The sequence below is a fragment of the Sorex araneus genome, chromosome X (genome assembly GCF_027595985.1).
Source record: "Sorex araneus isolate mSorAra2 chromosome X, mSorAra2.pri, whole genome shotgun sequence".
Taxonomy (NCBI): domain Eukaryota; kingdom Metazoa; phylum Chordata; class Mammalia; order Eulipotyphla; family Soricidae; genus Sorex; species Sorex araneus.
In genome coordinates this window covers 274,163,070-274,175,342 of record NC_073313.1, presented here as the reverse complement: position 1 = coordinate 274,175,342, position 12,273 = coordinate 274,163,070, and the positions used below count along the sequence as shown (strand labels likewise).

Sequence of the window (12,273 nt, the reverse complement as noted above, 5' to 3'; positions counted from 1 at the left end):
GATTACAGAAATATCCTCATTTTAACATTAAAAGAAACATAAGCAACTACTAACATGTTCTTTCTTAAAAAAATGACCTCTGTTTGTGGCCAAAGGTGCTTTATATTTTTATATTGTATTAGTCTTCTGTTTTGAGAATTGGACTATCTCATTTGTACATTCAAGAAAACATTCCAATATATAAATTTTAATTATACAAAATATATAGTATGTTATATACATTTAGTATTATGACATTCACATATAATCACAGATTTTCCCTTTCTGCACTGAGATAGTTCATCTTTACAAAATCATTCTTCATCCAATTGTTCTCAGAGGAGAATTTCAGCACTGATGGTGTGTGTGTGTGTGTGTGTGTGTGTGTGTGTGTGTGTGTTGTGTGTGGGGGGGAATTGAACCCAGGTTGGCAAGTTAAGCAATTCAAGTACCTCACCTGTTTTACTATCTTTCCACACTTGCACCTTACCTACCACACTGTCTCTTCACATCACTTGATTTTAATCTCCCCCCCCCAAAGTTTTGTTAAATGAATGACATAAACTTTGAGTCTGAGTAACTCAACTTTTAGCTGAGTCTAGTAACTCACCAACCTTGGACAATTTATTTAACTTTGCTAAACTCTATATCTTAATATATATTTTTTAAGTGGGGGTGTTGAACTACACCCAGCACTGCTCTTTGTTCACTTATGGCAGTGTTTAGAGGAGCTGGGGATTTGCATTACACCCAGCAGTGTTCAGAGTTCACTCATGGCAGTGTTTAGATGTGCTGCTAGGGTGAACAGGTGCATGGAAGCCAAGCGCCCTTATCCTATTTTTCAGGCACATTTATGATCATTTTTAATGTGTTTTACTAGAGTGTTTTACTAGAATTTTATATCTTTTTCTTCCATGAAATATATTTCTTGACCTTTATTTTTATCTTTTCAAAACAATTCATGTTCTAAGGATAATAAATTTTTTGCCTATTGATTTTAGGATTATATTGAGAATAATTTAATGTATATACAAATAGTCTGGCAGAGCTAGGGATTAATTAGTTGCTCATAACCTTTATTTTATTAACTTCTTAGGAAATGTATAACTTCATACTTTTTTATAATTAGACTATCAATGTGTACATGTTTGATTATATGTTTACTTATTTTTATCACACTTTGTAATTCTGCTTTGATTTACTCAGTGTAATAATAAACTCATCTAACTTATTATAATTACCATCCCACTTGACTGTGCAAAGTTAACGTTATGTCATCAATGTTATTAACTCTAAAATCTGACAGTCTGATGTTTGTTAGTTTCAGAGAAAAATTGTACTGTTAGTTGTTCTGATTTGACCTGGAATACATAGTCAATCTAATTTCTTCTAGGTATAAATAAGAGCTTTGACTATGTATTTCAGTTAACCTTTCCACCACCATCCTTTTTTCCTGCCTACCCTCTGATAACATTTCTGCCTCATATTCAGTCATATAAGCTTCCTTTTTTTAAACTGAAAACATATAAAAGCATATAATTATTTCTAAGCCATTATTAAAACAGTTATCATTAGTTTAATTTTATGTTCCCATAAACTCTCTTAATTATTACTCTTGTGAGGATTATAAAATGTCACCTAAATTGGTACTAAATGATAAATTGAAGTTTGAAATTTATAAATATTCACTACCAAAACAGCACATATTAGTGTATTTTTACACAACAGTGTTTCAGAGTAGTAGTAATTATAGTACAGAGTTAAGTCATAATAAATGGATCAGATCTGGAATATTGGGGGAAGAGATATTTATTTTTTACATAATGGAGAACAAACAAAAACTTTAGAGAAATTTTTGTGGTCTTTGGGGAATATTTAATCTATCATTAGAAACTATATAGAGAATGTGAATTTGTTTGGCTGATGGTCTTATCTATGTGTTGGAAATGATACATAAATGTGAATGACATTGCAAAAGCCAGTTTCAGTCATGTAAACAATAATTCAATTTCTGAAGAAGCAATACAGATTTGATTCTCAAATATGAATGCGGTGCTATCATTAGCACTATGATTACCATTACCCCTATGATTGAATGTATATATCTTACTCATTTTAGAATATAATGATTATGAAATAAATTAAACCTGTTCTAAACAGAATTAGACCATGTTCCTATGGGACTAACCGAAGTGGGTTGTCTTCAGTAGTCTGCTCAATGGCTGACTTAATTATTTACATACTAAAGGTTTGTTTGTACCTGAATAATTTCAAGCTATTTTAGATTTCCAAAATTATGAGAAAATTATACTAAATCTTACTTTTAGGCAATCTATCTCTGCATCAGTGACTTTGAAAGATAAATAGTATGTAACAGATACTATTAAAAGTATAATTTTAAAAGTACCTTGCCAACATGTAGTGCATAAACATATGTGTGGGGTGGTTTTACTTTGAATTTAATATCTCTAGTGTTTAGTAGAATGTCTTGCACAGGGCAGATGCACAAGAAATGCCCATTGAAAATGTCACCATCAAATCAGCGCAACAACAATCACCTGTTACCGTCTTTGTGTTTTTTTCTCTCCACTTAAAGTCTGTTTAAAGAAACTTATATGATTTTAAAACCAGCAGCAGCAGGTTGGAGAAAGAGTAGAGTGGCTAAGGCATTTATTTGCCTTACACTCAGCAGATCTGGGTCAATATCAGCATCCCACATGGTCCTCAGAGCACTGCCAAAAGTGATTCCTGAGTGCAGAGCCAGGCATAACCCCTGAATATCGCTGGGTGTGACCCAAAAGGCCAAGCAAACAAACAAACAAACAAAATAACAGCAGCAGCCCTCTGGTGTCTTTTTGCCTATCTTGGCCAAGTTTAAGGGCCTGAAAAAGAAAGAAATCAGATCTTTTAATATTTTCTTTTTTTATAAATAAATAAATTTATTAATTTAAAATAATGAATAACTCCATCTCTTCTCTTTTCCTCCAGAATTGTTCATTGGTTGATATTTTTTAAAATATAAATTAAAATGTTTTATTTGTCCATACATAGCAGTTTTCAGGGATTTCTTCTGGCTCTGTGCTCAAGAATCACTTCTGCACTCCTGTCAGTGCTCATAGGATCATATGGGGTACCACAGATGGAACCCAGGTTGGTCACAGAGAAAGCAAGCATACTCCCTGTTCTACTATCACTTTTCAGACGCCAAATTAAAAATATATTTTTTAATTTATTTATTTTTAATTAGTGAATCACCGTGAGGGTACAGTTACAGATTTATACACTTTTGTGCTTATGCTTCCCCCATACAAAGTTCGGGAACCCATCCCTTCACCAGTGCCCATTCTCCACCACCAGTAAACCCAGCATCCCTCCCACCCTCCCCAATCCCACCTCCCCGCACCCCACCCTGCCACTGTGTCAGGGCATTCCCTTCTGTTCTCTCTCTCTAATTAGCTGTTGTGGTTTGCAATAAAGGTGTTGAATGGCCACTGTGCTCAGTCTCTAGCCCTCATTCAGCCCGCAACTCCCTTTCCCCGCATGGCCTTCGACTACATTATAGTTGGTGATCCCTTCTCTGAGTTGCCCTTTCCCCAGAATGTGAGGCCAGCCTCCAAGCCATGGAGTCAACCTCCTGGTACTTATTTCTACAATTCTTGGGTGTTAGTCTCCCACTCTGTTATTCTATATACCATAGATGAGTGCAGTCTTCCTATGTCTGTCTCTCTCTTTCTGACTCATTTCACTCAGCATGAAACCTTTCATGCCGATCCACTTAAATACAAAATTCATGACCTCCTTTTTTTCTGACAGCTGCATAGTATTCTATTGTATAGATGTACCAAAGTTTCCTCAACCAGTCATCCGTTCTAGGGCATTCGGTTTTTTTCCAGATTCTGGCTATTGTAAACAGTGCTGCGATGAACATATAAGTGCAGATGTCGTTTCGATTATACTTTTTTGCCTCTCTGGGGTATATTCCCAGCAGTGGTATTGCTGTGTCAAATGGGAGCTCAATATCTAATTTTTTGAGAATCGTCCATATTGTTTTCCAGAAGGGCTGAACAAGTCGGCATTCCCACCAGCAGTGTAGAAGGGTCCCTTTCTCCCCACATCCTCTCCAACAGCGGTTGCTTTTGTTCTTTTGGATGTGTGCTAGTCTCTGTGGTGTGAGGTGGTATCTCGTGGTTGTTTTGATCTGCATCTCTCTGATGATTAGTGATGTAGAGCACTTTCTCATGTGTCTTTTGGCCATTCGTATTTCTTTCTTGGTAAAGTTTCTGTTCATTTCTTTCTTTTTTTTTTTGAGAATATGGAAGCTCTTTCTTCTGGAGTCTCAAAACTAACTGTGGAAGTAAAAGATTTTACATTTAAAAAGTTACACATTAAATTACATGAATGGGAATTTTCATTAAAGTTAAGATGAGATGTTCTTCATAGACAAAAGATATGCCTAAGCAACATGTCCTATTTGCACAAGGCCACTGACTCTCACAGACATCAGTAACAAACGGGAAAGCTTGCCTGCCGCAGACGGAGCAGATTGGAGTCTGGTATATTCTACAAGCCCGAGATGCCAATAAACTGCTCGTGACATACAAAAGCTTTAATGACATAGTTTAGTGTGGGAACTCTTGTGCTTCTGGTTAGCACATCACCTATATTCTAATGTGAAATTAATACAGGTATTTGTGAGAGGTTGTGCAAAACCACTGTATTTACAAGAATGGCACAAAGTGGATTCAACAGTCGATGCACATGCACACTTCATTCACATGGTCAACAACAAAAAGTGTTCTAGCCCTACACAACTGAAGAATACGAGCTTTGATGGCAGCTGTGAAGCACTGGAGTGACTAAATTACACCAGAGGGCAAATACTGCCCAAGTAAAATTCTACTGTTAAAGCTGAAACAGGTTTAAGGCCATTCAAGTTCAAGCACAGAGATAGAAATGTCTCAGAGTCCCATCTATTTAGATTTGAAATAGGTGACCTTTCTTCCAACTTGTGGTCTTAAACTTCCTTTTTGTTCTTTTTCTTTCTTGTCTTTACAAAAATTCAAAAGGAAATTACATAAGAAATCAATGCCGTACAGATTATATTAGATAAGAGTAACATATAAAGTTATTACTAAGATAAAGAAAAAAGCCAAAATATTAGAACTGTAAAACTTGCTCGTTATTTGTTGGAACCAGTCCTAGACTAGGAGCTAGGGAATATATACAATTACTCGCCAGTAGCTTAGTTCACGTTGCTAACATACCCTTTTCCATCAGTGCACTGTTAAACTAATTGACCTGACACGTGTGTATTCCCTTATATAGAAACACACACACTACCACTACCTATGAAAGTGTCACTCTCAAATAACTTAGTGAATAAAAGGAAATAAAAAGAGAAGTAACATCCAAAACAGAAACAATAGGAATGCGGTTCATGCAGTTCAGCTCTTTTAATCAGCTTGCTAGCAACGAGAGACGGTTTCCGCTGAGGAAGGTCCTGTGGGGTGGGGATGTGGTCACCAGTGACCTCGGCCTTGTCGGGGTTGCAGCAGGAAGTTGCTTGTTCTTCATTTTTGCCTTAGCCATGTTATAATCCCCAGAATCAAAATATTTTTGCCCTTTCTGTAATCGTTTCCTTAAGAAATCTGAACCTCCAGGTTTTTGTCCTAGATGAGGGTATCTTGCTTTTAATTTTGCTTCTTCAGCTTTCTCTGGACTAGTTACTTTATCTTCCATTTCCTTCTGCTCCTCGGCGGACGCCGCCTCCGAGGCCTCCGCGGACATGCTGCTGCCCCTTCCGCAGGCCACACGCGGCTGATCGAGACAACGACCTGGTGGCCGCGGCCGCCCGAGGCCCGCCCGCCCCGCCGCCCTCCGAGCGCGCTCGCCACAGAACCGCCGCCGCCGCCGCCGCCGCCGCCCTAATATTTTCTTATATATTTTTTCATATACATCAATTCTAAAGTATTGCTCTCCAGCTAGCATTCACGCGACAGCTCCCCATATGAATGTTAAGCAGGCACCGGTGATGTTATATAATTACAGTGCTTGAAATTATTGAAAATAAATAGGCACCCAATTATAGATGCATGAAAGAGGTGCCAGTATATCGCACTCAGTCCATTAACTTCTAAAGCGGTTCAAGCCATCTCACTGTTTCGATGACATTCCTTATTCACAACTTCAATGAATCACTCTGAATTGTAGGCCTCCAGTTAACAACCTGAAGGTCATTTATTTTTTTTTCACTTGAAATATCCCATGCCATTTTCCTCTAGGGAGGAATAAAGGCAGACTGGAGTCAGGGGACATGTTATTAAACTCTGTAATTCTATAGGTGCAGCATTTAACAAGTAGAATAATAGAGTTTCACTAGGCTTTATTTTTGTTCTTTCTTTTAGCAAACATGCAAAACTGCTTTATCAAAATATATTTGATCCCAATATAGATTTTACAAAGCTTTCATAATTAAATTAGTAGCACTTTTCAGTGATCAATTAATTCTTGTTTTTTGTATGGATATTTTTTGTGTTGGTTATAACTTAAATACTTTGATATAAAAGCAAACTAAAAATATCTAAAATATTTTATATATATTTATTAAAAGGCCATATCTAACTTTTATTTTATAGGTTGAAATTATCATCTACCTATTTTCAGAAAAGTCTCTATATCAATAGATTATTATTCATTATTTTCACTAAAAGATAACATTCATTGATTTGGCTAAAAGAACTCTGTTAACACTATCTTTTTAGGATATAGCACTAAGGATGTAGGGATAAGAAATATCTAGCCATTAAAGTAAGTAGATTTATAAATCATCATTAGATACTCATGTTTTCTTGAAAGTAGAAGATATGCCTTACCCATGTCTGTGAAGGTACTTCTTATATTAGTGTTGAATAATTACTTATTGACTATAGGTAAAGCATAATTCAATCATTCATAACTAAGATATATGCAAATAAGATATAGGAAAATTTTGAATAGAATTTAGCAAAATGATTTTACACTGGGAAGCTTATTTTCAAAACTTTTTACAAATACATAAAACTGTTTTTATATGAATAAAATTCTTTGTGTAAATATAACATTCTGATACATAAGAAAGTTTTTTGTGGTAAAAAAGTATTGAGAAGTTAGTTTACTATAGACTATTACATGAAATTTTTAAAAATTGCTAACTTTATATAGGCATTTATTTTTGTTAACAGTATAAATAAATTCAAGTATTTATAAATAAAGAAAACATATTGTGGATTCCATTAATCATTTCCATAGTTATTGATGTGTGGTTGATTTAGTGATTTTTATCCCTCACTGCCTTTTTGCCTTACACCACTCTATTATTTTGAGTACTATTCTCAGCATATTATTTAACTACAGATATTTAATCATGATTATCTGTAAAAATCAGGCTTTTAAACAAAACCACAAAACTATTATCACATAAAATTGAACACATTTAAAACAACTATAAATGGTTAATGTTCATATTTCTTGTAAATTTACATTTATTTTTGAATGATGATTCATACAAAGTCCAGTTTTAAGAAATACATCCCAATTATTAGAACTTTATATTTTATTTAATTATTAAATCATCTGAGATAGTACTGTTGTTCCTTTGGAGGGCACAATTGGTAGTACTCAGGACTTACTCCTGGATCAGTGTCCAGGGATTACTCTTATAGGGCTCAGGAGCTATTGGGGTTCCAGGGAATCGAATCAGTGTCAGCTGCAGGCAAGGGAAGTGACCTATACACTGTACTATCTCTTGGGCCCCTATAGTCCTTATTTTGCAAATGGACAGAAACTTAGAGATATAGTTAAGCACACTTACAAATAATAAACATCATCAATGTAGTTTTTCTTTCCTTTTAACCTTGATAAAATTAAAAACAGTTGTTGTACCCACTCTTTTTTTAATTAAGTCATTTACTTTAAAAAAAAAGCTATGGCTTACTATATTACTAATAATGGTCTCTCAAGCACAGAGTACAAACACTCCAAAGATAGGAATAGAATTTCCATATGACCCAGTGATACTATTTTTGTCATCAATGTTATTCTTAAGTTATATCTGACTCTGATATATCAAGAGAATGCCTGTATTGGAATATTGGAATCTCTGATGTCTAAGACCCTTATACCTTGGAACTACATGTCTCTAAATTATTTTTAGTATATTCTTGGAATCCCAATATGTTGATAAATGTGATAAATGTTATGGAATCTCTGACATGTAATATTTTTGAAGATAAGCATATGAACTTTATTTTTTTTAATTTTTATTTTTTTTTAATTTTTAATTTCATTGATTCACCATGAGATATAGTTACAAGCTTTCACATTTGAGTTACAACCACAGAGGATATAAGTGTCAGGAAGATTGTTCTGTAGTTGGAAGCAATGCAATATTTTAATCTCATAACATTAAACATTTCTTTTTTTGGCTCTTTGAGTCACACCCAGTGATGCGCAGGGGTTACTCCTGGCTTTGCACTCAGGAATTACTTCTGGCAGTGTTCAGGGAACCATATGGGATGCTGGGAATCGAACCCAGGTCGGCCTCATGCAAGGCAAACACCCTACCCGTTGTGCTACTTACTAGACCCTAAACATTTTTTTTTTACCTCAGACTGATGCGCACATAATTGTCCAATGCTGACAGTTTCAGAAACATAGTGATACCTTTTGTAAAGTGAATGGTGTAACTGATACTAAAAGGAACCAGTAACTAAAGGAATTTTATAAAATAACAAACTTTTTCTAAGTATCAAAGTTCAAGAAGGAATCAGGTACATTCTAGGTTAAGGTGAGAGTAATTTATGTTGGATGGGAGGATAGAAGGGAATTGAGGATACTGGGTGTGGAAAATCATAGTTGATGTGGATAATGATCAACATAAGCCATAAAGTTGTTTATATTTGTATTCTATATGCCATGGTCTGTTAAGTTCTTGACGTTTTTTTTCACCTTTGAGTTTCTGGAAATCATGATGCTGGTATAAAGTTCTTAATCAGGAGCAGGAAATAAAGGAGAGGTTAATAGCTACAGGAAACAATATATAGATGTGTGGATAATAAAACCTTGTAGGAAGGTGAAAGGAATGCTTTATTAGAGTTACTGGCAAAGTGGCAAATAGAACACTTTTTTTTCTTGCTCCTGTGTGGTACATGCTAGTTAATGTTGTTGGTATGAAAAACATGCTCTTTACTAGATTGGAGAACATAGGAGAAAGATCAAATTGTCATAGGGATTTCAATGTTGTGTTGAGGTTAAAACACCTCTGGGATATCATAAGTTATACTGAACAGGGAGTAGGGAAATTAGTTAGGGCCTGGAAAGAAATGGAAACCCCTGCTACAGTCTAGGTGCCATGTCTGTTGTGGTTTAAACTGTCTATAACAGAGTTTGCCTAGAAAAAATGTTGTAATTCATATACTCATAGAAGAATATTAGAATGAGGATAGGAAATGAAAGTCTGACTACATTCTGCCATGTAGCTTGTATACTATGTTAACCAAAGTGTTAGTTTTTCATTACTACAGAGTAAGAAGTTTGAGAGAAATGAAAAAGAAAGATATTTAAAGTTAGTAGTGTGTGATCAGAGAGTGACTTATACAGTGAGGAAAAGTAAAGCAACCCTATTTGTCTGCCACACTTCTGACAAAAAGATTAGTAATGTTAAAGATACATAAAGTACTTGCAGAATCTAACAACAAAAATAATAAGATAATTTAACATTTTATTTAATCCAGGATATAACGATTCAAGGATGTTTTAGTGGGACACCGAGTTCTTATTTTCTTTATTTAATCAGCATTCTCCTTTCCAAACCACCATCTACATCACATCCTTTTGTGAACTGTTCCACTTTCTCCTGAGCTGGAGAAAGTTGAGAGTAGATAGAGATAAAGTTGGTTTACCAATTATGGAATCACATTAATGTATTATAATAGGCTGAGTCTTATTAAGAGACATATTTGGAAATAATAAAACCAAATATCCAAACCACTGCTTGGATCAGGGCTGGGCCTCTTCCACCCAGATTCTCCATTTTCCAGTAGCTAGGCAGTCACACCCAGAAACTGGCCCTGGCACCGTGTAATCCCATCAACAACCAACATCCAGAGACTATAAAACCAAACTCCCAGAAGTGTGCAGCTGCAACGTGGCTGCCCAACATCTAATAGCCTAATTCTCCCTCTTGGAGAACCTGACAAGCTACCAAGAGTCTATTACCTGCACAGGAGAGCCTGGCAAGCTCCCCATGGCATATTCATATTCCAAATACAGTAAAAGATATATGCATCCCTCTCGGAGAGCCTGGCAAGCTACTGAGAGTATCCCGCCTGCAAGGCAGAGCCTGGCAAGCTCCCCATGGTGTATTCGATATGCCAAAAACAATAACAATATGTCTCATTCCCCTGATCCTGAAAGAGCCTCCAATCATTGGGAAAGACGAGTAAGGAGAGGCTGCTAAAATTTCAGGACTGAGTGTAATAGAGATGTTACTGGTACCCGCTCGAGTAAATCAATGAAGAACGGGATGACAGTGTTACTTACAGTGATCCAAACCACAGAGTCAACAACACTGAAATCAAGAGACCCAAACTTTAACAACCAAACTTAGAAAGCAAACATCAAGAGGGCAAGCTAGAGGGGTTGGGGGGTAGGGGGAATGTGGAACTAACCTGGGAACATTGTAGAGGTAAGTTGACACTGGTGGTGGATCAGTGCCGCAATATTGTATGTCTAAAGCTAAACTATGAATAACTTTGTAAAACATGGTGTTTTAATTTTAAAAAGTGTAGGATACAAAGAGGAAGATAAACTTCACAGTAAGATAAACAAGGGAAATAAAAATTATAATAAAAATATATAATGTATTTTGTCATACTTAATACGTATATGTATAATAAGTATATATATGGATATACACATACCCATATAGACAAACTATATGTCACTAATGGTCTGAGGGAGGTGTGTAGGAAGAAGGAATTCAGGAGGGCTTCTCACCGTCATGCAGGAAACGGAATGGGCCAGTCTCTCTTTAGCACCTCCGTTAGTTTGATGAGTCAGGCTGCAGGTGCTGGTAACAATCATTAAGCTTTCATAATATAAGCAAAATGGCTGGAGATCAAGTCAGGGAATTATTGTGGAGAATTCGCGAAAGGCCTGAGCAGGAGACCATCTGAGCTAGTCTCTGAATGGTACCACTGAATGCTACTCTAGTATTCAAAATAAGAAGACTGCAGAGAAGCTATAGATTGTAAAGCTAAAGACTGCAGAGGGACTGACTGTATTCTAGGTCCTTGACTGGGAACGCTGGATAAACTCATATTCCCTGAACCTTGATGACACCAAAGACCGAATACCTCCTCCTGCCAAGTGTTTCTGTCACCCTGAACCTAGAAAACTAACTTTCTTCTTATTTTACAGCAAAAGAGCTTAAAGGAATATGATTTATTATATTAGCATATATCAAAGAGTAGCTTTCAAGCTAGAAGGCAATGGTTTTGTAGGTGGATAGATGGTTCATGGGTTAAGACATTTGCCTTGTTTGCGACCAACCATGGTTTGATCTCAGGCACTGCATGGTTCTCTGAACACCCCTGGGGGTCACTCCTGGAAACCAGAATAGCCCTTGAGCACCTTAGGTTATGACCCAACACCCTCAATCCCCTTCAAAAAATAAAGTGATAAATTTATAACTAATGTAGTGATAATATGCTAAATACTGATTTTGTTTTCTCATTATGTATTTTTGTTTTTGTTCTTTTGAAGAGTCCCATCTCCTGTCTCTTGCCTCATCATGTTAGCTTTTTATGACTCTCTTTGTCTCTCCTTGTAGAATTTACCACTCTGCTGTGTCACTCTCTCTTCTATTTACAAGAGGAATGATTAAGTCTGACTCTCATTTAATGTTTGTGCCCTGCTTTAGGTAAAACCCAGATCCTCCCAAAACAGCCCTCTTCTAGCCATGCAGGTTGTGTTCAGATTTTGCCTGAGTCAGGTCCTACTCCCCAGGTCCTTAGAATTCAAATTAAATCCCCACACTGAATTTTCTTATCTCTTATTTGAACCAGTATCTTCCTTTCCATTTTTATAATGTCACCCCACCACACACATACACACATCTGACAATTTTCTCCAAATATTTGTTTACTTGCTAATGTTCTCTTTAATAATCCTATGACACCATTAGAATGCTCATGATGGGTGAATTTTAGCTGAACTGATTTAATAGTCTCACAGTATGTCCTGTGTATGTAACTA

General features: G+C 36.1%; 1 protein-coding gene across 1 annotated transcript; it reads right to left on the bottom strand.

Annotated features, from left to right (window-relative positions):
• Positions 1-4,321: 4,321 nt before the first annotated feature.
• Positions 4,322-5,796, bottom strand: LOC105943346 (cAMP-regulated phosphoprotein 19). Its single transcript, XM_012934998.2, is given in 3 exon segments — positions 4,322-4,325; positions 5,412-5,526; positions 5,529-5,796. Coding segments are annotated over 3 exon segments (357 nt in total). The 5' UTR covers positions 5,767-5,796.
• Positions 5,797-12,273: the final 6,477 nt, after the last annotated feature.